Genomic DNA, 21,836 nt, shown 5'->3' with positions numbered 1-21,836 from the left:
CACGCGGAGCTCGATCTCACCACCCAGAGATCATGACTTGAGCTGAAATCAAGAGTCAGATGCTTAACCAACCGAGCCACTGGGCTAAAATGAATTTTGCTTATTTCTCCTATCTGTATAACGAAATTATATGTTAGGAAGTAGGAGAAAATTTATCATTGTAAGACCATTTTCTATTTATTTTTATAGAAATATCTTTTTTCTCTTTTTTAAAAAAATATTTATTTATTTATTAGAGAGAGAGAGAGTGCGCACAAGTAGGGGGAGCATCAGGCAGAGGGAGAGAGCAGGCTGCCTCTGCCTGATGTGGGGCTCTGTGATCCCAGGACCCTGGGATCAGGACCTGAGCGGAACGCAGACACTTACCTGACTGAGCTACCCAGGCGCCCCATGGAAGTATTTTCTATCAAGAACTTCTTTAAGAAAGATATCCTCAATTCTTTTTTTTTTTTTTTTTTTTTTTAAGATTTTATTTATTTGAGAGAGAGAGAGAAAGAGCATGAGGGGGGGTTGCAGAGGGAGGGGGCAGGGAGAGAAGCAGACTCATGTATCTCATGTATCACTCTAAAAGAATCAAAATAGTTCTCTAAAAGGACACAATGTTATTACCCTTGCTTAACTGAATGGCTTTTTTCTCTCAGTTGTCTTCCTCCCCACCCCCACCCCACTAATTAGCAGCTTTTGATAACAGTTCATTCTATACACTTTTGGAAAATTCCCTGAGCTGTGGATTCAGTAATGGTCTAAGTCACATTTGTAATTCTGTGCCTTGTTTCTACCAGCCACTTTGTATCCTTCTGCTCTGTGATTTGTACTGTTCCCCAAAGCTGTAAAGAGACCGTTTTCTTTCTCTCTGGGTAGTTCATGCAGTGGGTTAATGTTCTGAGATATTTATGAATGTTTCATACTTTTTTTTTTTCTTTTAGGACTGCCAACCACTGACATTAATTGGCTCTACAATCCCCTTATAATGGGCCTGAAATCCCCATGAACTACTATCACACCCTGTTTCATAGGATGGAAGCATTCACCCATTTCAATTAACTTCTTAGCTCTTGTAGACATTTTGGTTCTGGACTAAGTGACTGAGGCATTTAGAGGCTTCAGAGGGACCCCCAGACACCAAGGCAGGCCAGAAGTAGCATGGAGAAGCTCAAAAGTTCAGTCTGACAGATTGGGAGGAGGGATGGCCCAGTGTCAACCTCTGTGAACCAATACCCTCCACTATTCATAAAGTCTCCTGAAAATCCATGGGATATATGAGCTTTAATTCAAAATTATAATTTTAGAAAAATAAAAAGAGATATATTTGAGATAAAACCCAGCATTACCAGGGACGCTTGTGTGGCTCAAATGATTAAGCATCTGACTCTTGACTTCGGCTCAGGTTATGACCTCGGGGACCTGAGATCAAGCCCCATGTCGGGCTCTGTGCACAGCATGGAGTCTGCTTGTCCCTCTCCCTTTGCTCCTCCCCTGGCTCATTCTCACATTCTCTCTTTCTCTCTCAAATAAATAAAATCTTAAACAAACCAACAAACCCAGCCTTATTAGATTGAGATTTGTACCCCTAAGCAAGTTACTGACCGTGAGGTTTTTTCATTATCTTTACAGAGAGAAGACTTTATGTTGATTGCCCAGTTTTACTCTTCCCCAGTTTGAGATGTGAACATCTAGTTTCTTGTGGGACTCGGTGTCATTGTTCCAAAATGCTCATCTGTCTCACAGACCTGCTCTTCCTTATGCCCTTCCTATGCAGTCAGTGAGAGCACTGTTCTCATAGTCCTCCATGTTCCAAACCTGGAAGAACTCTCTGATACTTCCTCTGTCACTCTGCACACCTCATTGGCCACCGTGTCCTATAACGCTTCAGTAAAACTTTTTGAATTCATACCTTTTCTTTTTGTTTCTTCTGCTCTTCCCTAGGGGAAGCCCTTTCTTAGACAACTGAAATCACCTCCCAACTCCTTATTTTGAACCTCTTTACCTTCAGCTCTTCTTAGGACTAGCTGCCAGAGAATTATTCTATAGGCACCCCACCACATGTCACTTAAGTATCTTCCATGGTTCCTCTTTTCCTCATGGACAAAAGTCCAGATTTCCAATGATGCCATGAAATCTTCCATTATCTCATGAAATGATCTATCATCCTTACCTTTTTTTATCCTATATTCCAGCAGAATTGTATGATGCAAAAAAATCTGGAAGTATCTTAAGTTTTTGTGTATCTTGTTTCTTTGCACAATGTTCCCCTAGCCTGGTATGATCTTATCTGCCCAATGATATTTCATCCAGCATTCAAAAGTTACTTCTCTACAGCTAATCACCACAGGGCCTAGTAGAATGGCTGGCACGAAGTAACTGCTAACTGAACATCTGTGGTTTCATGTCGATGTACTGTCTAAACTTCAAATTCATGTATGTCTCCTCCAATTACACTACTTTCAGGAAAATAAATCAATTACTGGAAGACAAACACAACATAAAATTTAATATAACTTCCCTTCTCTTCTCACCACCTCTTGCAATATCTAAGTTTTTAGTTGGCACACCTTGACCATCTGCTTATATATCTTCCCACTTTCAGCAGCAATATTCACAAAGACACTCTTAGTGGCAGATTCTCTGGGAATGACTCTGTTATGAATCATCAACTCTAATGAAGGTTGAAAAGTGAAATGATGCATCGTAGAAGGATTTCTATAATGTATATGAAATAAATTTTGCCGTGAAACTAACTAGACTCAGGCTGACTCTGGAAAACATCATCTCCATAGGAATGATAGAATAATGTTATTTTTCCTAATGGACTTGATAGGCGTAATTCTGTATATTAATCTAAATAAGTCATTCAGAAACTTGAATCCTCGGTGCCATTCACAAACTCAGATTGGGATAATCTCCGTGTGTTTGGAGGAAGATGTTTTTGGAGTTGAGTTGACAGAGAGAGAGACATGAAATTTTGCTTAGGAGAAAGTTTTAAGCTTTTAGTATTATGACTAATGTCTGCAGAAATCTATATAATGAATAGAATAAAAACTAGAATTCTTTTTAAATCATGTATCTATTGAAATGGACATTTATTATTTTAGAAAATGCATATTCATGTACTTAATCGATAGTCATTTAGTTACCAGTACCAACCTGGTACTGGTAATACAAGAGAAACATGGCATCTGATCTCATAGGGCTTAGAGTTTATCAGAGTAATGGATACTTAAAAAGAACACACACATAAGAATTAAAATTGTGTTGGCACTCTGTAAAAAAATAATGGTGTGGACTATTAAATGACGTTGCCAGAGAATGCCTCAATTAATACAAGATGCTGAAGGAGGATGAAGGAAAGGATGCTTCCTGAAGGAACTTGAACTTGGCCACTGAGACTAGAATATTAAGTGAAAGTGGCACAGATTGAAAGCTTGAAATGCCCCTCTCCTCACTCTTGCCCCTCCCTCCACAAAGCAGCCATGTAAATCAAATCATGTCACTTCTCTGCTTTAAATGCCTTAATGGATTCCTCATGCATTTCAAAAAAATTCCCAAGTCCTTACATGTAGCCTCAAGTGCTCTGGCTTCTGTTTGCCTTTCAGACTCATGAGAGACTCTTCCTTCCCCTACTGCTCTTCAGTTATGTTGTCCTTCTGCTACTTTCTAGAACCCTCCAAACTCACTTACAGTTTTTTTTTTCCTATGCCAAGAATACATTTTGGGGGTGGGGGTGGGGCTCTTTAAACAGCTGTTTTTTTTTTTTTTTTTTTCTTTCTTTAGGTTTCGACTCAAATACCTCCACAGAGGGCTCTTGCCCACCACCCTTTGATTATCCGTCACAATGATCTATTTACTTCCTTCCTATAATCTGTACTTGTCTGTTGTTTATTGTACATTTTCTATAATGTAAGCCCTAAAATGGTAGGAACCATATTTGCCCTCTTCACTGTTCTCCAGAGTCTATACATGCCTAGCACATAGGAGACTAGCTTATAATAAATAGTTATTGAAAAATGAAGGAAGTAATATGTGAATAAAAGCAATGACATTGCAGCAGAAGGGCTATTTAAACCACCAGCAAGAGTCTAGATATTTTTTCTGAGTACAATGGGAACTCAAAGTCGGTTATAAAAAGATGACTGAAATTATATCACATATATTTTGATGAGAAAATTCTGAAGGCTACATGCAAAGATGCTGGAGCAGGCAAGAGTGAAAGCAGAGGGACAAGCTAGGAGGTTCTTGCAGGGTCTCGGCCAGAGGGGGAGAGAGTCATGGAAGAGAGTGTTTGCAGGGCAGGGGGAGAGGGACAGAACTTGCTGACCTAGTGATCTTCTAGATCAAAGTGTGGAGGGCCAGAAAGAGGTGCCAAGATTTGCTCTAATCCTGTTTGGTCAAATGAAGAGGTGCCTGTGTATTAAATTAAATTAGGAAGGCAGTGGAAGGGTGAAGCTGCCAGGAGAAAATAAAAACATAAATTTTTAGAATACTAAGTTTGAGGAGACTGTGAGACTCTGATTTGAGAAGTTTGGCCATGAAGGCTTGTGGATAAAGAAGGAAGAATTTGGCAGAGATGTGAGGCCGGCAGAAGTAATGTTGGCAAACAGTATCTCCTAAATTCCCTGTATGATAAAAATCACCTGAAGTTTTTTATCAAACATCCAAATTCCATTCCCCTTTCCTAGAGATGCTGAGTCAGTAGTTGGGCTAGACCAGGATAGCTGTCTCTTTAATTAGTTCACCTGTGATTTTTCTCACCAGGAAAATTTAAGAAAAAAATGTAATTTAACATATTTCTATGGCAGTGGTTCTGCCTTCCAAAAGTGCCCCGATATGCAAGGGAGGAGGGTGGGAGAGAGAGGGGAGAGGGAGAGAAAGGAAGGATTTGCCTCTGACAAGTAGAGGGACACTTAATCTAGTCCTCTCTTATAATTAGAGGAAAAAATAGGCAAAATGGGTAGGTGCAGGCACCAGTAACTTTTTGTTTTGCTGTTAGAATTTCCCATCTGAGGGCTTGTATTTTCTCAATGAAGTATGTGGCAAGGGCATCACTGGAAAATTGAAGGGGGGAGAGAATGAGTTAGTAAGTGATGGTAAAGGATGAAATAAGCATTATTAAAATGGGAAAGCAAATTTTCTAAAGGAAAAAAAATACTTTCTTGACATTGTTGCATGGCAACTTGAGGTTGTTACTAATCAATGTATATTGACGCAATCCACCTAGTTGTGTGTTTTAATGGCAATAAGTAAACATATACAATTTCTAAGACTTCTATATTTAAGTGAATTAAGATATATGGCACCTCTTAGAAAAATATTTTCCCTAAAATTACATGTTTTGTGACAAAATACATAGAATTTATTCAAGTATTAAGGATTTATATTAGGAGAAATGATATTCGATTTCAATAAGAATGGAAAAGTGAATTTAAGAAGTATGTTAAAATTTGGATACTAGGATATATCCTGATATACTATGATCTGATATTAATACCATTTCCCCACACAGAATTGGAGTTAAATATCCCTTGAGCATATTACATGAGTTAGTTTTTATTTGGATAATACCATCCTATGGAAATGATTTGAGTGTCTTTTTTATGATATGGAAAGAATTGAAAGATATTTGTTTTTTGTTATTGTTTTTCCCCATGATTGCTATTGAGTAAAGATCAAAAGAAATGGCTTCAGGGTACAAAATGAGCACCCTATGGCCCAGAGAAGGACAGGTTATTTACACTGTTAGTTGTTAACCCGTCAGGTAGATTTCCAAGAGTCTGTTCAGTTTCTCTCTGCGAAGATTCGAACAAGAGATTCATTCTTACAGGATAAGTTATGAGTAGTTTTTTCTACAAAGGATATTTCATCAAGTTCAATCTTAGTGACCCCTAAATGTTATTTTCAACAAATAACCTACAATTTTAGATGCTGATATCAAGACTTTGGCTCAGATTCCTCTTACTCATTTTATCCAAATATAGTGCAAAACCTGGATCATGTAGTCTCAATATAATTGTTCCTCTTAATGTTAAAAATCATATATGCTATGATAAAGTGCAACTGGAAATGCTCTATCAATTTGAAAGTCATAATTCTCGGCGATTATCAGTAAAGACAGCAAAAAAGAAACAAACTCCTTCCAATAAGACATTATATTATACCTTTTACACCCTTTTACATGAGTCACAGTAAATCATCACTATGTAGCATTTATACATCCCACTTAATACTGTGGATTTATATGCGCACTAAGTATAGTTCTTTTACTAAAACCATGTAACTGTCCTATAAGAGCACATATCATCAGAATGGAAAAGAACTGTTTTGCTCTTCTGTGTACAATGAGAATATAAATCTTTAAACATGACAGTTGGCTTTGCCTTTAGCTTCTCTGAGAAGTACTAAATATATTAACACTTTTTTTTTTTTCCTTCTCATGGCCCCTGACAAAATTCATCTCTCATTCCCCATTTCTTCAATTGCACTTTTTAGATACACTTTAACTTACGTTCTTCAAAATCATTAAGAAAACTCAGTGATTCTCAGCTAGGAGGAATATGAGTAAAATCTAATGGATGTCGTGCATTCGGGATTGCATTATAACTTTGATGTACTGACGTTTGTCTTTTGTTGGGGGGACACTGATATTATTTTATTCTCAGTTTTGTTCTCTACAGTGTCTAACAAAGTGATTGGCACACAACATGGGTTCAACAAATGTTTGTTTAGTTACACGGTATGGGGGGGGATTGCATTCTGCTGGCCAGTGCAATGTTTTAGAAGCATTATTATTTTTGAAGCTTTATTTTAAATGAGGAAAGAATTAGGACATCACTAGAATTCACCAGCACTCTAGGACATTTCTTATTTTTTTCCTTTAAAAAATTTTTGTTTAAATAGTGGAGAGTGAAAAGAAGCTATGTGTCCGGCGTTCCTATTTCCCGAAGACTTAAACACAAGCCTGAATGTAGACTCACTCCTGGTCAAGTTGGAAGTTAAAAATATCTCCGAATTTCATCATTACGATTAAACAACATAAGAATTTCTCTCGAAAGTTTTTTTGTTTTGTTTTGTTTTGTTTTAAGGAAGAAAATAAAGACACTTTTTTCCAGTCCTCAGGAATACGAGTTTCAGAGAATGCAGTTAGGGAAGTGGGAGAAGAAAATTAACACAATGGAGATAGAAAATGCATTAATTTCTGAGTGAGAGCAGAATGCAAAATCCAAGTGTCACCTTGCTGCAGCACTGGTGATGATCTTCAGGCTGCCTGGGTTCCGGATAAGCTTGTCCAGAATGCTGACAATCTGCTCAAACTTGGGTCTGTTGTTTCTGTCTTTCTGCCAGCAATCCAGCATCAGCTGATACAACGCAGCTGGGCAGTCCATGGGGGGCGGCAGCCGATAGCCTTCATCCACAGCTTTAATCACCTGTGTGAGAAGCAGTTTCCAGGGACTTCAGAACTGAAACTCCTTTTATTCTCCGTGGGAAGGGTACACCAATATGAATATTTTAAAGTTAAGTGGAAAAGTTCTCATTTTCAGTTACTTAAAAGGATGACAGCTTATCAAATAAATAAGTGATTATTCTTGCCCAGAAATGTTATATAAAGGAAGATCTAGAGAGAGAGAGAGAGAGAGAGAGTGAATTTGGGAAAGAAGCATTTGTAAAGCTCCTTTTCAGATGAAAATCAGAAGAAACATTCTGTGATATAGGAGATTCAATGAGTTATAAAGAAATTATTATTTGGTAATACAGATTTATATGGAATATTGTTCATATGTGAATGAATGCAGAAAAAAGTCAACAGATTTTGTTATACTTCATTGAAACGGTATCTTCCAAATCATAGTTAAGTTCCTTTAGGTAAAATCCTATGTGCAGAACAATGAAGTAACTGTTAGTTCATTTGTACCCTTAAATCACATAAAACAGTGATTTTTCAAACTTGCTGTGTATCAGAATAATCTGGAGAACTTAATATATAGATTGCTCTCCTCTGATTCCATAAGTCTAGTGGAAGGCCTGAGAATTTGCATTACTGCAAATTCCCAGGCCCTGCTAAAGCTGCTGGTCCAGAGCCCACACTTTGAGATCCTCTAATACAGAGCAAATTTGGAAAATAGAGATGTGGAAAAGTGAGTCTGATTTTCTCAGCACTATTATAAAAATAGCTGGATTGGAAAAGTACAGAAAGGTTTTAAATGCAAATACAGTAAAAGCAGTTTTATATGTAGTGAGTAGCAAATGACTAAAAGCATCTCAGCTTTCCATCTCATGTATCTTTGAGATCATGCTTAAAGTCTTTGGCTAAGCATAAAGACAAGTCTCTGAGTGCCTGATCCCATGTCAACAGCATCCTTTTACTAGGCATTTGCAAGACATGACTTCTAAAAACAAAAATTCTTTTCAAAAATCATATCACAGTTACAATAGAAAGTTTAACATTATTTTTCCATCCAGATACTTCAATTCGTATGACTAAATTCACATGCAAGTTTAATACATTAAGAGAAACAACACACTAGAGATCGGTTGCTTTGTCTGACGTTGGGAAATACTCTGTTTAAATAAACAAAATGTTGGCATAGATGCATTAATTAAATCTACAAAGGATAGCAGACATGTGGCTTATTAGTGTTACATAGAAACAATTTTGCAGTAAAAATACTTCAAACAGTCCCCCATATCTATTGACTATCTTTTCGATCACTTATTTCATTACATTCTTGTTACAAATGTCTTCATTTTCTCTCATTTCTAAACCCCTGCTTCAGGGAAACATGTAAAGCTGTAAGAGCAACTCAATTAATATCCTTGCAAGACTTGGAAACTATTTCATTTCTTCTAAGGATTCTATTTCAGTGTCACAAACTGGGAGCCACCTGGTTTCATTATGCTCCACTTCCTTGCACAGCTTGATCTCTTAATCTGAAACCATAATTCATTGACTACAAATACTTACATCCTGATTGGACATCTCCCAGTATGGTCTCTCTCCATAGGACATCACCTCCCAGAGAACAATCCCATAACTCCATACGTCGCTGGCTGACGTGAACTTGCGGTAAGCAATAGCTTCTGGTGATGTCCATCGGATTGGGATCTTCCCTCCCTTTAAATATAAAATCATGTACATATATGATCAGTGCATGAAGCATATAACATATATTATAATATGAAACCTGACTGAATTTGTCAGAGTCCTTCTGAAATGGATTATGGGTTTCTGCTGAAATATCTGGATATTCTATTTTAATACCAAGCAGAAGTGAGTAGCATACCATGTACTGAAGGGTTTACTTGCAATTAATTTGATGAAAGGAAAATATTTAAAAATTGTTTAAATACTGCTGGTTTATATCAACTATGGCACATTAATTACTCATCTGCAAAAAAAAAAAAAAAGACCTAAAATAGATGTGCTATATGGTATATTAGAATTGAATGAGGTATCCAAGTCAACCTTTATTGATTGAACATAGATTTATGCTTGACCAAGCAATCTTAGTTCAGAATGCAAGTTAATATTGTAAAGAACTTATACCAAAAAACCCCTCATACCACTCCTTGATACATAAGTTCTCCTCGGTATTTGTTAACTAAATAAATTCAAAGTAAAATTATACCTCTAAAACACTCTCTTTGATACATTGATCAATCATCTTGATTAGTTTACTCAGTGCTTCACTCCATTATCAATCACTGAAGTACCTGACATGTGCTAGGTAGGCACCACAGGAACTAAATAGATAGAATAACTACATTCCTAGAACTTAGAGTGTAGAGAATATGGTTTCTCTGAGTTATGGGAAATATAAAGGTATAAATCCCATGGAATTTGCTCTCAGTTTAATAAATACATTTAATAAAAATGTGTTGAGTAGCATCCATATGGGAAGTATTAGCCTAGTCACTCTGAGTGAGACAAATATAAATAACACACTAGCCCTTCTGTTTGGAAAATCTCAGGCAAAGAGGAATAATAATTAGTTGTTTTGAATAATGAAATGCAGAAAGAAGTATCTAGTACTTTGCTTCCCAAACTTTACTATCTATATGAATCATCTGGAATTTGCTCCCATTAAAATGGAAGCCCTGATTCAGTAGTTGCTGAGTGTAGCCATGGTCTGCTCTTCTCAAAAGCTCCAGGTGATGCTGGTCATGCTGGTCATGGACCTGCCAGTGAGTAGGAAGGCAGCAGAAACGGCTGTGATGCAGAGCATGGGGCTGAGAGTCTCACTAGAGAGACTGAGGAGGTCACATATGAATTGAGCCCGAAAAGATGTACAGATTTTTGATATAAGAAAAAAAAGGCTAAATATTGCAAAGAATTCACATCATCCAAATCATAAAGCCTATTCATCAAAACGTGTTCCACTGACCCTGCACCTCACAGCACTTCACTGGTTTCAAAGTAATGCTCAAGTGGGGCGACATATCGCTTTGGAGAAATGGATCTTAGGAGGTGAAGTTATTAGACCTCATTACACCTGAGCTTCTTCATCTGTGTAAAGTAATAGTTCTGGTTCATAGCAGAGCTGGGGCACTAAATGACAAATTTTAATAAAACCTTTAGCATAGTTCCTGGCACACAATAAAGACTCCAGAAACATTAGCTTAACACTCGCATACTCGGAGGGAAGTGTCATATATCAAACAAAGCACAGAGGAGGAAAATGTATGTTTTCGAAGAAGTTTCCGGTGTGACTATGCTACAGAGTATGTGGAGGAATATAATGGAAAAGGATGGGAAAAGGTCAAATTGGGGTTTAGCCATAGGTAGACTGAGCCAACTTAATCCTGCAGAGGACACTGGTATCTGTGATTGGAAATATCCCCCTAAACTTGATGCTTCTCTTTGGTTTTCACACAAGTGAACTGCTCAGAGAGAATAATGCCACAGGTCTTTGAAGGAGGTGGGGTTAACACTGGGGTTTGATGAGTGCCTGAAACTGTAGTGAAGTGAGCACAGAGAGGGTGACTGAGCACAGCCCTCTTGAGAAGCTTCAGCTGAAGGGTAGTTGACGCTTTATATTGGTGAAGTAAAATAAGCCAGGCTGGGGAGATGGGAGTGAAACTAAGGACAGCCTCCGGAGATCCTGGGGGACACCACAGTGCACAGTGTGCACAACAGAAGTGGGACGATTTACAACCAGAAAAACAGAATGGAAAATTTTTATAGTCAACTAGAGGAGAGGGCATAAGGTCTTTGAAGCTCCCCTTGCTTTTCTCCCTCACTCACTCATTCACTCTCTTCTTCACAGTTTGTGTTATCTTCAACATTTTAAAGGGTCCTTTCGTATTTAAATTTGGAGGGTCCACTATACATTGGCTAATTGAATTTAAATTTTAAAAAAATCTAAAATAAAATAAAATAAATAAATTTGGAGAGTCCAAGGGTGCCTGGGTAGCTCAATTGGTTAAGCTTCCAACTTTTTTTTTTAAGATTTTATTTATTTACTTGAGAGAAAGAGAGCATGCACAAGCAGGGAGAGCAGCAGGCAGAGGGAGAAGCAGGCTCCCTGCTGAGCAGGGAGCCCGATGCAGGACTCTATCCCAGGACCCTGGGATCATGACATGAGCCGAAGGCGGACGCTTAACCAACCGAGCCACCCAGGCATCCCAAAACTTCCAACTTTTGATTTAGTAAAAGGCAAAAGATTTATACGATCTGAAGAGAAACCAGAGTATCCAACTTTTGATTTAGGCTCAGGTCATGATCTCAGAGTCCTGAGATCAAGCTCCTCATCGGGCTCCACACTGGGTGTGGAGACTACTTAAGATTCTCTCTCTCCCTCTGCTCCTCCCCCTCTTGCTCTCACTCGTGCTCTCTCAAATAAATAAATGAATAAATAAATAAATAAATAATTTGGAGGGTCTAATATTGCCATTTTCTCTGACAATACATCCAATCCTAAAAATAACTAATAAAATTTTACAATTCCCAAATTAACTTATTTGCACTTGGGTTTAAGGATTCAAGATATCAAATATCCTTAATTTCGACAAAAACAGAATTATACATGTGACATGGAACAAAATCTATTCAGGATGCCAAATGAAATCATTAGGCACATTTTCTCTTTCTTAAAAAGCTCTGAGAATTAACAGAAGTCAAACAAAGCTATATTCATAGAGCAAAGGAAAGATAATACTCTGCAGTATCCTAGTTATATGTCTTATCTCTGCTGCAGAGATAAGACACTTTGCCATTTGCTTTCCTTTGCCCAGAGCCAAATTACTAAAAGTATAAAAAATGCACTAAAGGGGCGCGTGGGTGGCTCAGATGGTTAAGCGTCTGCCTTCGGCTCAGGTCATGATCTCAGGGTCCTGGGATCGAGTCCCACATCGAAGCAAGGAGCCTGCTTCTCCCTCTGCCTGCCACTCCCCCTGCTTTTACTCTCCCCCCCCCCGCCTCTGGCAAATAAATAAATAAAATCTTTTAAAAAATGCACTAAAAAAAGGAAGTCCTTTCCTTGATGAAAACTTTGTATCTATTTAGAAATATAAGGCACAGATATACATCATCTTGCCAAGGTCCTTAATTTACATTAAAATATGAACCTAGACAAAACATTAGGTTGACGATTGTCAGGAACAAGACACCTATTTGTTGTGTTTGACCTCAACCAGGATGAAAATGGAACACGCTAAAGTTGTTTCATCTTACGCACTTCATCGCTATTTTCCACAGAGGAGAACATTGACAATATTTTAATAAAATTTCTGAAAATAGTGAAATAATGAAAAGTGATCCCTTTAGGAAAATCAGGGCCACACCTGTGTTTAAGCTTAGAAGGAGAATCCTTTCCTGTGCTGTTCTGGACACAGACATAAATGCTATCGGAGGGATCTCTGCTGGGAGCCCATCTTTTCAATGTAGGGCTTTGCTCTACACCATCCCTGAACTTGACTGGGACTAGTGTAATGTGTTCTCTAAGCTAGCACATGGTTACAGATTTAAGCAAATTATTTCCAGAAATTTTCCAATTGAGTGCTATCTATTTACTTTCACTGGGGACATTGTATTTAAACGTTGTTTGAAACCCACACGAAAAGGAAATGTGTTTGGAAAAATATTTGGCAAATTACGTCTCAGTCATTAAGTGTCTGCCTTCGGCTCAGGTCATGATCCAAGGGTCCTGGGATCGAGTTCTGCATCAGGCTCCTTGCTTAGAGGGAAGCCTGCTTCTCCCTCTGCCTGCTGCTGCCCCTGCTTGTGCTCTCTCTCTCTCTATGTGTCAAATAAGTAAATAAAATCTTTAAAAAAATTATTTTAAAGAAATCACTTAAATTTTGAATTTTGTTGTCTTGCTAATGTTTTGTAATCGTTATAGTCTGCTGAACTCATAGAAATAGAGACACACAAAGATGACTGGGGATTATGGAATATTTTTGTCATTGGCAATGGTTTTATAATATACATAAATCAACTAATAAAGTGATCATTAACAGTCTGCTCAATAAATATCTTGCCCTTTCTTCTCTTCTAATTCCCTTCAAGTGGTTAACACATTTTATATATTGATACGAATAATTTATTAAATGAGCATAGGAGGGAAAGCTTATTGTCAACTACAAGGTATTATTCAAATTTAGCAATTGTTGCTATTTCTACTAAAAATAAATCAGACTAAGAAGAATTTTATATATATTTTTCTTTTTCCATTATTGGCAAACAACATGGAGTCACTCTGGCTTTAAATGAAACACAAACAAACAAACAAATAAACACTGTACCCACTTAATTAAGGTGAGATCACAAACTGGCAAAATCATCTCAGAGTTTGAGGAAGGATCAATGTGTATGTTATCACAAATTTTAAATTCAACATTATAGTTTCAAAATCTATATATTCAATACAGGCAAAATGAATGCAAGTAGTAGCTCTTGTCCTGTTGTCATAAATAATTTTTTTTGTCACAATTTGTAATAATTTGAAATCCTTAGCCTATGAAAATCTAAATAGGTTATAAATCTGAAGATAATGAGCATAATCCACATGTGCCCATGCTCACTGCAGAGAGCAATTGTCTTATTCAGATATCTTGGCAAATGTGTAGGGTAGCCATTCAACAAATGCTCATTGACTTGAATTAAATTACCTTTCTCCAAAACACATGCTATTCTTTTACCTTGGGAGGCTTTTTCCCTGTCTACCTTCTGCAACTAGTAAACTTAGTCGAACATTCTGGTCAAATGCGAAGTCATTGGTGGAACATTTGGGAATATTCTAGGCCAACCTGGTCACTCCCTGTTCGGTGATCCTTCTACCTTTTAATTATCTGGGATAATTAGACTGGGACGTTCACAGTAGTAATTGGCTTGCTTACTTCATTTCTGCATGCCCAGAGTTTAAAACAGGAGTCTGACTTTCAAGCTCTCCTGTTTACAACAGCTTGTTTCCCAAAGGTGTGTGGATAGAGAATATAACCACTTATGTTATGGGCTTAGAGTGGTAGATTTTACTGAAGATATTTGGTAATTTTGAACATTTTTAAAAATACAGCTCATTTTTAGAAAATAATACATTGAACCTAGTTTTTCAGAATATACAAATACTAAGAATGAGCCAATATATAACATAATAATAGTTTTAAAAAATCATACTATTTTCTTATGCCTTCTTTCCCCTCATGCTATTTAACAATGTTACTTCCATAATAGTAATAAATATAAGAATTACTGAACATCAAGTTTTTACAGTATCTATAAAATTATGAAAATATCTCACAAGATGTTGCATGGATTAAATATTTTAGAGTTTGCAGAATGTTATAAAGATTTTCATTTGACTCCATAAACAAAATGCATCCTATATCAACTGTTTCAATATTGATATTGTAGGTACTTTACTAACCTAAAAATACCACCAATAATTTAATAAATATTGTCTCTGAATATGAATATTACTCCATTCCTTTGTAGGATGAGGTAAGTACAATTTTTAAACATAAAAATTAATTATGCATGGCTAAGACTCATACGTTGACTGAAAATACATGACATATTTACCTGCGAGGTAAGTATGTCTATTTATGAGTTTACTCCAAAGACAATAAAACAAAATCAAAACATCAAAAATAAAGAGGCCATGTTTAAAATTTAGAGCACCGGGGGAAGGAATTAAAATTTTAAGTGTTAGATCAAGAGCACATGAGGATAAAATATTAACAGGAATAAAAGTCATACTATTCAGGGAAGCCGGGGTGGCTCAGTCAGTTAAGCGTCTGCCTTTGTGCTCTCTCTTGCTCTCTCTCTCTCTCAAATAAATAAATAAGACCTTAAAAAAAAAAGTCATACTATTCATTGCATTCTGTTTGTGAAATATCCCCAAGTTCATCATGCCAGGCCTGGTGGCAGATGGCTAGTCTGTTGCATTTTTTTTTTTTTTTTCCACAAATGGCAATGTAGTCTACATTGCCCCATGCAACTTATGGCCCAGTATGTATAGGAGAAATTATAAAGTACCTGAGAGGGACCTTTGATCTTCATTCCCATTTTTTACACATTATTTACACATGTTGGGTAATTTTAGAACAAGCTCTCTTTACAGTAGCACCATTGACATTTTGAAGCAGATTAACGATTTGTTGTGGGGGCTGTCCTGTACGTCATAAGATGTTTAGTAGCACCCCTGGCCTTTATCCACTAGATAACATTAGCATGCCTCCATTTGTGACAGCCAAAAATGTCTCCAGACAATGCCAAATATCCCCTAGGAGCAAAATTATCCTTACCTGAAAACTACTGCTTTAGATGGTGTATGACAAGCTTTACTTAGCAAGGAAAAATAATTCAGACGAGCTCCAGGATTTATCTGGGATTTTATGTAGACTAAGTGGAATTAACTTTTTCTTTTTTTTCTTTTTTTTCCCCTTACTATTCACATCCTTTCTCTGGATATTTTTATTTCTGTTCTAGTCAAGTAAGATCCTGGTTCCTCAGAGCTAATTTTGACACTGGGTTTTAGTAAATATAACAGTATCCCTTTGAGATGTTTCCCTCTATTTTTTAATTTTTTTTATGTTTTTATGCTTTTTTATTATTTTATTTTATTTTCTCCTTTATTCTTTTTTTTTAAGATTTTATTTATTTATTTGACAGAGAGAGAGAGAAAGCACAAGTAGGCAGAGAGGCAGGCAGGGGGAGAGGGAGAAGCAGGCTCTCCACTGAGCAGGGAGCCCGATGTGGGGCTCGATCCCAGGACTCTGGGATCACGACCCGAGCCGAAGGCAGCCGCTCAACAGACTGAGCCACCCAGGTGCCCCTATTTTCTCCTTTATTCTTAACTTTCTTCCTTTCTTTTTTTTCTTTTTTGAGAAGGGGATAACTCCCTATTGCTAATGAAACTTTAATTAAGCACCAATTTCTTTATCAAACAGAGGTATCTATGACCAAAGAGTTTAGTAAGAAACAAGTTTTTTACTCCCAGATCAAACACTATCTATGGCTACAAAAATGTAAATGTCATTGACATAATGAGACACTGGATTACAAGTTCTTGAGGGTCCAATTTGGTTCTGAAATATGGGTGAAAGAAGAACCCCCACATTTTAATAAAGTCTTACTTCAGAGTAAGGCTGTCTGCCTTCAAATTGAGCATCTGTAGATCTGAGACTATCAAAATAAAATCAAATGAATCTATAAGACTCTGACTCACTAAATTTCCTACAAGTCATCCATTGTAGAATTTATTCATACTTCTCCTGATTGATCACAATAATTCCCCTTTTCCCCCTACTCCCCACCCCAATAAATTCAAGCTTCTATTGTTTGACTTCTTTGTTGTTTTTCAGAAATTGCTTTCTCAGTTATATATGTGGGAGACATTTTGAAATTTTAGATGCTTTTCAATTAACTGCCAAACACATCCTTCAATGGGCTACCCAAAGATTTAGAGTCATCATTTGGCATACTTCCCTGTCACAGTAAAACTATTCAAGTACAACCATTATTAATGAGCTAAAATTTTGAAATCAGTTGACAATTTCAAGATGGTTGATAAAGTGCTACTAGGCACTTAGAGTCCTCTAAAGCACAGCTAGTTACTATAAAGATGATTTATGAAGATGTATTCTTTACAATATACAAATACATTGTAAAATGAATGCATTTACTTAAGGTGGTCTCTATATCCACATGTAAGCTCTCCAGACATTTATGTATTTGAGAAAAGTCTCCAATTGCCTGGAGGAAGCTCAGAATCCCAGCATATAGAGTATGTCTAAAACCTCAATTGCAGAGGGACCTCCATAACAGAATCAGAAGTTAATGCTTGCTCCCTATATTTAAAGTGGCAAACCTAGGATCAGTTCCTCTCAGTTCTGTCTTATTATGTGTATAGTTCAGTAATTGGAGCTCAGGGGAATTTATAGTCACTCAATCCATTTGCATTCTTAAGTTTAGCAGAAACCGAGAGTCTTGGTTTTTGGTCTAATTTTAGCATACTGTTTAATTTAGCCAAGTTTCTTAACTTCTCTGTGCAGCTATCTTGTCATTCGTCAACTGAAGATCATGGGGAATATCTCTAATAGCTGTGCTGACCTATGAACCTTAGCTCTTTCAACTTTCAAATTTCTGTCTTAAACCTACTTGCATATCAAGGATGCGGACGTTTTTGATGTTCATTATTTTGGACTCTTAAAGATTATCCTAAGTTTGGATCTACTTACCTATTGGATGTCATATCTGGCTTTACTCCTATAGAATTCTTACAGAAAATTTAAAAGAGAAGAATAAAATGTTGCAAGTAAAGATGCTAGAGAGTCTCTGGGCAGAGAGGCATTACATAATTGCTACACTCAAAGCCAGGATCAGTTGAAGTAGTCCAAAACCTTGTTCGCTTTGTCCAGAAATAGCAGTTGGAGTAAACCTATTCTCAAAAGATCCTGCAATTCAGTTCTCTAAGCTTAATGAATTTAGACAGTTCAAATGAGACATTTGGCTAAAATCCTGAATTTCTTAGGCACTCAACTAAAGTCAGCTCTGTCACTCTGTGTTAGGGGACTCCAAGTCATGATTTCTAAAGAAAGGGAGTATACTTGCTAAACTCTCTGGACATTAAGGCATAATATCTCTTATCTGCCCCAATTTTTCTCTAATTATATATACAAATCTCTCCCTGTTGATTTTGTAAATGCTTTGCTGATCTGCAGTTCACATTGCCTGCCCGTGAGCTCTGTCAGGTCATACTTAGAGTGACAAAGGACTTTGGAGAGTTTATCTTAGTAAACCCTAAGTAGTTGAGTGTTTAACCTGGAGGCAAATATTGGCTTCTCAGGTTAAAAGTGGAACCATAGAGATAAATCATTTGACTCTAGGATTTAGCATCTATCTATTATCAAGGACTAACCTTCACTCACTGTAGACAACAGTAGACAACAAGGTAAAGGGCAAGCCAGGAAGAATCCCAGGGGAAGCATCTGTTCTAATCCTCAGTAGTTCAAATCTAAAAGCCATTGAGAGAATTGTTCCAGCAGATGTTGATTGCCACCAGAGATCCGAGACGGATGATCTCTTAGGTAGCAAAAGCCTATCCCTTGAACTTTTGAAACGTTTCAACATTATGTGAAATGCTTAAGAATTTCTTAAAATACAGGAAAATCTTCACCTGCATTCTAAGTTTCTCTATCGCTGCCCAGGTAATGCAATACAAATAAATAACTTTTCTGTTACTTTCTGTTAGTTTCAAATTAGGTCATTTGATGTATAATGTCTATCTTCAACAAAAACAATGCAAATATTTACAGATAAGGCTGAAGATATTTCCGAGTTTGGTGAGGTTTTTAAATGTTAAACTTTTGTGTTTTATACATACTCAACCCTAATTTTCTTTAATGGTTAAAGAATTTCATTTGAAAGTGTGTATTTTTAGCACTCTGAACACAGTTTTCCAAAGAAACAGTGTTATAGATAAATAAATCAGAAAGATCTATTCAGTATGTAATTGCGACAAAAATGATAGAAATAGAGATATTAGGTTCATTCTAGTAAGTAACTAAAAAAGTGCAAAACTTGAGTAAGCTTGATTTCTTTAATATTGATGATTGGAAAATAAGGAAAGATGAAATGATAGGTTGAGAATCTCCTAAATATCCAAAAAGACAGTTCTGGCTGGACATCACAGCAACAGTTCCCTTACAGGTTTATGTTTAGTAAACAACAGCTTGAACTAGGGGGCAATTCCAGAACAGTGGCCAGCAAATGAAAAAGGAAAAAAGTCACGGGAGTGTATCTGAACCATGACATATGACAGAAATGAGTCAAATTATCAGCCATGCCAGACATCCAGCGGTGAGCCTGACTTAGGACAGGAAGACTGCGGTACTTCCCAATGCCAAAGGAATCTGGGGCTGGTCAATGGCTTCGGGGCTCTGGGAAAAGCTTCAGGCAATGTGTCATCACATTTTTGAAAATGTGGGATATTCACATGAACTGGAAATAATATCAGAAAGTGATTTTACTAAGCTTCCAGGCTTGCCAGCACTACAGCCTAGACCAGTCACTATGAGCCTGATGTTTAGTCTGAGTTAAATCATTAATCTGACTGCTTAATTTGTCTTCTTGCAAAGTGAGCCTGTTGGAATCAGAACAATGATTACAATTAATTTATTAAATTGAAAAGATAGTTAAGGCAAAATAAATCTGGTTAATTAACTTTGATGCTTCTATTATTTGTTCCTCCACTCTCACCATTTCACTACTCTGACATCATTTTATCAGGGAAACTCTCTTAATCTTCCTCACTGAAATAACACCCTCCCCCACTACCCACATTCTTCATCTTACTTCTCTGCCTTGCTATACCTTCACTTGCTTGTTTATTACTTGAATTCCCACACTAGAATGTAAACTCATAAGGTCAGGGCTTTGTTTTATTTACCACCCTAGAACAGTGCCGGGTACATCATAGGCACTCAAATGTTGAATGAATGAATCATGCACTTTAGAGAAAATTGTTCCTGCTAGAGACTGTGTAATATTTTACATACAACCTCCATACTACTATAGTCCACTCCAAAACAATAGCTGTGATTTTTCCCCCACATAAATCTGGATAGATTATTTTTACGCGTTAAAATGTTTATGGTATCGGGGCACCTGGTGGCTCAGTCGTTAAGCGTCTGCCTTCAGCTCAGGTCATGATCCCGGGGTCCTGGGATCGAGCCCCACATCGGGCTCCCTGCTCAGCGGGAAGCCTGCTTCTCCCTCTCCTACTCCCTCTGCTTGTGTTCCCTCTCTCGCTGTCTCTCTCTGTCAAAAAATAAAATAAAAAATCTTAAAAAAAATGTTTATGGTATCTATCTCTCTGAATTGGGTGACTAGAAAGTACTAGATCTCTCATTAAATATTGATGCAATGTTGACAACTGAGATTACGAAGTCTTCTAGCATTTTCTGATTTTTGAATATATGGCTTTACTTTGTGAAGCTTTATAAGGCCTATCCATACTGATCCTAAGAGAGTAGGGAATAAATTCATGATTGACATTATTTATTTTGATTCAAAGCTTAAAATATATGAAGGCCTCTGATTAGATATTTATGTGTTACTTTTTTTTCATTCATGTGTAAAGGATATATGATATATATTACTTATCAAAATAATATAATTTTCTTTTTATATCACTCTGGTTCTTGGTATTTGTAGTTTTTAGTCCTTGACTACAGAATAAAGGCTCATGTTTTCTATTATTTGTGTCCTTAAAATGGAGTTATCCTGAAAAGAAGCATTTAACTGCTTAGCTTTTAACTACTTGCATTAGCCACTTTTTTTCCCTTTCTTATCTTGCAAATGAAATTAAGTAAAATAACTGTAGTAGAATATTTCTGGCATCAAGTTGGCAGAATTACAGAGAAAAAAATCAAATAAATTATTATGTAAAATGAGATTTCTTTCTCCTTCGCTTAACACGCAATGCCTATGATAACGTTTCATTTGCTTTTATCTTCTAAAAATTAAATAGATGTTAATGGGCTATAAATGTAACGAAAGGGAGAAACTTCTTATCCAATATAAAAATCTAACTACAGGGGCGCCTGGGTGGTTCAGTCGTTAAGTGTCTGCCTTTAGCTCAGGTCATGATCCCAGGGTCCTGGGTCCAGCATGGTGTCCTGCATGGGAGGAGGGTATCCCTGCTCAGCTGGGAGCCTGTTTCTCCTTCTGCCTGATGCTCCCCCTGCTCGCTTTCTCTCTCAAATAAAGAAATAAAATCTTTAAAAAAAATCTAACTTCTAACGACTCAGTATGTGTCTTCAGGACAGAAATTAAAAAAAAAAAATGAAAAATGAAGAATATAACCAAAACCAAATCATCTGGCTCTCTCAAATTTCCCAAATTGGTTTATGTGGTAATTATATCTCTAAAATGAATTTGGGGCTTGAGAATTGGATTGACTTTATACAATACAACATATAAATTAGATAAAAGCCTATATTTTCTCTAACTTGGTTTTGTTAAACAGTAAACTGAGCACCATCGTGGTGGAATTTTGGATCCCATCTATTTGAACATATGAATATAAGAATGCTCATATGCATAGATGCATGCATGCACATGAAAAATGCTAACCATTTAAAATGAAATTTCGTAAGGAAAAAGACTAAAAAATAATTTAGTGGTAAACAGTTTTCACCAATAATTCCATGGTTCTCTTAAAATGAAATAAATTGGTAGTTCAGTGCAAAAAAATAAAAATAAAATAAATAAGCAACATGCCATAACTGTGCTCTGAATTCATATGATGGGAAACCAAAGAGAGGCAATTCATTTTTTGTTTGTTTTTCTCAACAACAAAAAGTTTCTGATGGTTTAATTTTGCAGAGCTAACTGCTCCATCCCA

The 21,836-nt window shown here is 36.7% G+C and overlaps 1 protein-coding gene across 1 annotated transcript in view; it reads right to left on the bottom strand.

The window, feature by feature from the left end:
- The window catches only part of EPHA3 (EPH receptor A3), a 360,422-nt gene that overhangs the window by 16,261 nt on the left and 322,325 nt on the right, over window positions 1-21,836 (bottom strand). The window contains exons 14-15 of the mRNA XM_035015173.1: window positions 8,954-9,103; window positions 7,225-7,418 (exon numbers count right to left, since the gene is read on the bottom strand). Of these exons, the coding sequence (XP_034871064.1) occupies window positions 7,225-7,418; window positions 8,954-9,103 (344 nt within the window). The remainder of the gene's footprint in view (window positions 1-7,224; window positions 7,419-8,953; window positions 9,104-21,836) is intronic.

The sequence above is a fragment of the Mirounga leonina genome, unplaced genomic scaffold (genome assembly GCF_011800145.1).
Source record: "Mirounga leonina isolate KUSES-001 unplaced genomic scaffold, KU_Mleo_1.0 Mir_169, whole genome shotgun sequence".
Taxonomy (NCBI): domain Eukaryota; kingdom Metazoa; phylum Chordata; class Mammalia; order Carnivora; family Phocidae; genus Mirounga; species Mirounga leonina.
The sequence above is the reverse complement of the archived record's forward strand: the minus strand, read 5'-3'. Positions and strand labels throughout refer to the sequence as shown.